Source organism: Sciurus carolinensis, chromosome 14 (genome assembly GCF_902686445.1).
Source record: "Sciurus carolinensis chromosome 14, mSciCar1.2, whole genome shotgun sequence".
In the NCBI taxonomy this organism is placed as follows: domain Eukaryota; kingdom Metazoa; phylum Chordata; class Mammalia; order Rodentia; family Sciuridae; genus Sciurus; species Sciurus carolinensis.
Genome location: NC_062226.1, coordinates 1,807,373 through 1,810,702, shown reverse-complemented (window position 1 = coordinate 1,810,702; position 3,330 = coordinate 1,807,373). Strand labels below are relative to the sequence as shown.

At 65.4% G+C, this 3,330-nt stretch overlaps 1 protein-coding gene across 1 annotated transcript; it reads left to right on the top strand.

The window, feature by feature from the left end:
• Positions 1 to 573: 573 nt before the first annotated feature.
• On the top strand, positions 574 to 3,123 carry Lcn9 (lipocalin 9). Its single transcript, XM_047523655.1, has 6 exons — positions 574 to 669; positions 1,725 to 1,861; positions 2,094 to 2,167; positions 2,557 to 2,667; positions 2,862 to 2,963; positions 3,101 to 3,123. The coding sequence occupies exons 1-6, from the start codon at positions 574 to 576 to the stop codon at positions 3,121 to 3,123; spliced, it is 543 nt and encodes a 180-aa protein (XP_047379611.1).
• Positions 3,124 to 3,330: the final 207 nt, after the last annotated feature.

Genomic DNA, 3,330 nt, shown 5'->3' with positions numbered 1-3,330 from the left:
CAGCATGCCTTGTGCCCGGATGCGTGTCTGTCACAGACGCTGCAGGTTCCAGGAGATGCTTATCTCCACCCCCCGCGGTCCCCTGCCAGGAAGGAGATGCAGACGGACACCAAGCCCCAGCCTGTGCTCTCGAGCTGACCCCACTCCAGAGCCCCGCCTCCGTCTGTCACCCTCCTGGCGACCTCCAGGACCCCCCCAACTTGGAATCTTCTCCAGGGGTTGTGGAGCTCTGCCAGGTACTGAGGCCCATCCTCCCTGCCTAGGAGAGGCTGAGGGCAGAGTCTCACAAGCACAGCAGGCTGGTTTGGGTCAAGGACTCGGGCCAAACGCCCTGCTCCTGACTTCCTCTGTCACTTTCCGACCCAGCCAGACATGAATCCAAGCATATCCCACGGTCAGCTCAGATCAGGTCATGAGCAGTCAAGGGCAGCAGCCACCGGGCCCTGGGTGGCATTCCCACGGGCACAGGATGTGTGTGGACAGGCAGAGACCAGGTCATCCCACAGGGTCTGGAAGCCACAGAGCAGGAGCAGGTATAAGGGCAGGCCACAGCCGAGGCACCCACCAGGAAAGATGGCCCTGCTCTTGCTGGTCCTGGGGCTGAGGCTTGCCGGGGCGCAGAGGTTCGACCCCCAAGCTGTCGTGCAGAGGAACTACAACATGGCCAGGGTGGGCCGGCCAGGCCTTCTGGGGCATCTCTTCCCCTCAAACTGGGGTCTCTGGCCTATGCCAGCCATGGTCCTGCCATGGGGAGTCCTTCTGATCCCCCAGTGGTGATGGCAGTCAGAGGGCCAGAGAGGACCTGGGAGGGCAGAGGCTACCCTGGGAGGGCGGAGGGGACCTGGGAGGGCCGAGGGGACCCTGGAAGGGCAGAGGGGACCCTGGGAGGGCAGAGGGAACCTGGGAGGACAGAGGGGACCTGGGAGGACAGAGGCTACCCTGGGAGGGCCGAGAGGACCCTGGAAGGGCCGAGAGGACCCTGGAAGGGCAGAGGGGACCTGGGAGGACAGAGGGGACCTGGGAGGACAGAGGGGACCTGGGAGGACAGAGGGGATCCTGGGAGGACAGAGGGGACCTGGGAGGACAGAGGGGATCCTGGGAGGGCCAAGGGGACCCTGGGAGGGCCGAGGGGACCTGGGAGGGTCAAGGGGACCCTGGGAGGGCAGAGGGGACCCTGGAAGGGCAGAGGGGACCTGGGAGGACAGAGGGGACCTGGGAGGACAGAGGGGACCTGGGAGGACAGAGGCTACCCTGGGAGGGCAGAGGGGACCCTGGGAGGACAGAGGGGACCTGGGAGGACAGAGGCTACCCTGGGAGGGCAGAGGGAACCCTGGGAGGACAGAGGGGACCTGGGAGGACAGAGGCTACCCTGGGAGGGCAGAGGGGACCCTGGGAGGACAGAGGGGACCCTGGGAGGGCAGAGGGGACCTGGGAGGGCCGAGAGGACCCTGGAAGGGCAGAGGGGACCCTGGGAGGGCAGAGGGGACCTGGGAGGGCCAAGGGGACCCTGGGAGGGCAGAGGGGACCTGGGAGGGTCAAGGGGACCCTGGGAGGACAGAGGGGACCTGGGAGGGTCAAGGGGACCCTGGGAGGACAGAGGGGATCCTGGGAGGGCAGAGGGGACCTGGTTGGAGCAGACACCTAGTAACTGGCCCCGGGAGCAGGGCCCTAAGCACCAGGAGCCCCATGGCACACGGGCTCCCCCCATCACACCTTCCCTCCAGATTTCAGGGGCCTGGTACTCTATTTCCATGGCCTCAGACAACCTGACGCGGATTGAAGAAGACGGGGACCTGAGGGTCTTCATTCGGAACATCGAACACTTAAAAAACGGCAGCCTGAAGTTCGACTTCCACTTCATGTGAGCGTTGCTGGACACGGGGACCCGCAACCCTCCCTGCTGCGCCAGGGGCCCACCCTCGGGGACAAGGGGAGAGGAGAGGTGCCTCAGGGAGGGCCGCAGCCAGCCTGGCTGGCCCTCCCGTGGACCCAGCTCAGAGCCCCAGGCAGGGCTGGGGGCGGAGGCCTGTGCCTCAGGGCAGAGCCCTGCACGGACACGCTGGGTCCCCTCAAGCACCAGCCGCTCTCTCCAGGGTGCAGGGCGAGTGTGTGGCTGTGGACGTGGTCTGCCAGAAGACGGACCAGAACGGGGAGTACTCCATCTCCTGTGAGTGCCAGCCCGTGCTTCCCACCCGCCAGGCCTTGCCCAGTTTCTGGTGACTGCTGACTCTAGGGACTTCATGGGACCCGTGACGCCCTGACCCCAAAGCAAGAGAACCCAGCCTGGCTCCAACCCAGGGGTGCCCAGACCGGCCCCTCTTGGGAAGCTGCTGGCTCAGGCCCACCGGGGGCTGGGGTGTAAAGAGGGTGCCGAGGCACCCCGCTACCACCGGGGCCCATGCGGCCATGCAGGGACCCCCCGGGGCCAGCACCCTGCGTCCCAACTCCCCTCCTCTGGTGGTCAAGGGCCACCACGTGCAGTCACCAGGCACAGGTCCCAGGACCTGGGGGCCGTGGCGCGGGGCATGGGCCGCACTGAGTGGCGTCTCCACACAGACCAGGGGGAGAACAAGGTGCTGGTGTCGGAGACCGACTACAAGACGTACGTCATCTTCTACATGCAGAACACCAACAACGGGACCCAGACCCGCGTGCTGGCGCTCTACGGTACCCCAGCAGGGCCTGCTCTGAGGACAGGCCCAACCCTGGGCAGGCGGGGTCTCCCGAGAATCCCAAGTCTGGGAGGTGGGAGTGGGGGCTTCAGTATCCTCACCCACCCAGCTGGCACAAGCCCCCTTTGCTGGTCAGCACTGCCCAAGCCCTCCAGGCCTCCCCAGACTTGGTCCCAAATCTGTCCTCAGGGCGGGTGTCGGAGCTGAGCCCCATCTTCCAGCACAGATTTGAAAAAATCTGCAAAAAGTATAAACTGAGTGCACAAAACATCATGGACCTGACCCAACAAGGTAGGGCTCCTGCTGCAGGCCAGGGAGAGCCTGGGCAGGGAGCATTCCAGTACAGCCCACCTGGCCCAGAGACCCCGAGGGCCTGGGGATCTGGGAAGAGGCCCAGCAAGCCAACTGAGAGTCTGTGGTCCCCCCAGATCACTGCTACTCCAAGAGGTAGAGCACCAGCCGGGCCTTCCAGTGCGTGAGCTTCAACCTGGGCACAGGATGGGCAGCAGGGGGCAGGGGCAGGAGGAAGCAGATGGGTTGCCTTGGGGCTATGTCAGAGGCCAGGGTCCCAGCCCAGAGCAGCCACAAGCACCACCCCTCAAACCCATCCCTCACCCGTCAGCTGGGGTTTCCTGCAGACGTAAGGGAACACGGAGCG

What these genes read in the sequence shown, in the direction of transcription:
- Lcn9 (XM_047523655.1), top strand. Translation starts at nt 574, where the DNA reads ATGGCCCTGCTCTTGCTGGTCCTGGGGCTGAGGCTTGCCGGGGCGCAG. An exon ending in AAGTTCGACTTCCACTTCAT is followed by an intron (nt 1,862 to 2,093) that starts GTGAGCGTTGCT and finishes CGCTCTCTCCAG; the next exon opens with GGTGCAGGGCGAGTGTGTGG. An exon ending in CATGGACCTGACCCAACAAG is followed by an intron (nt 2,964 to 3,100) that starts GTAGGGCTCCTG and finishes TGGTCCCCCCAG; the next exon opens with ATCACTGCTACTCCAAGAGG.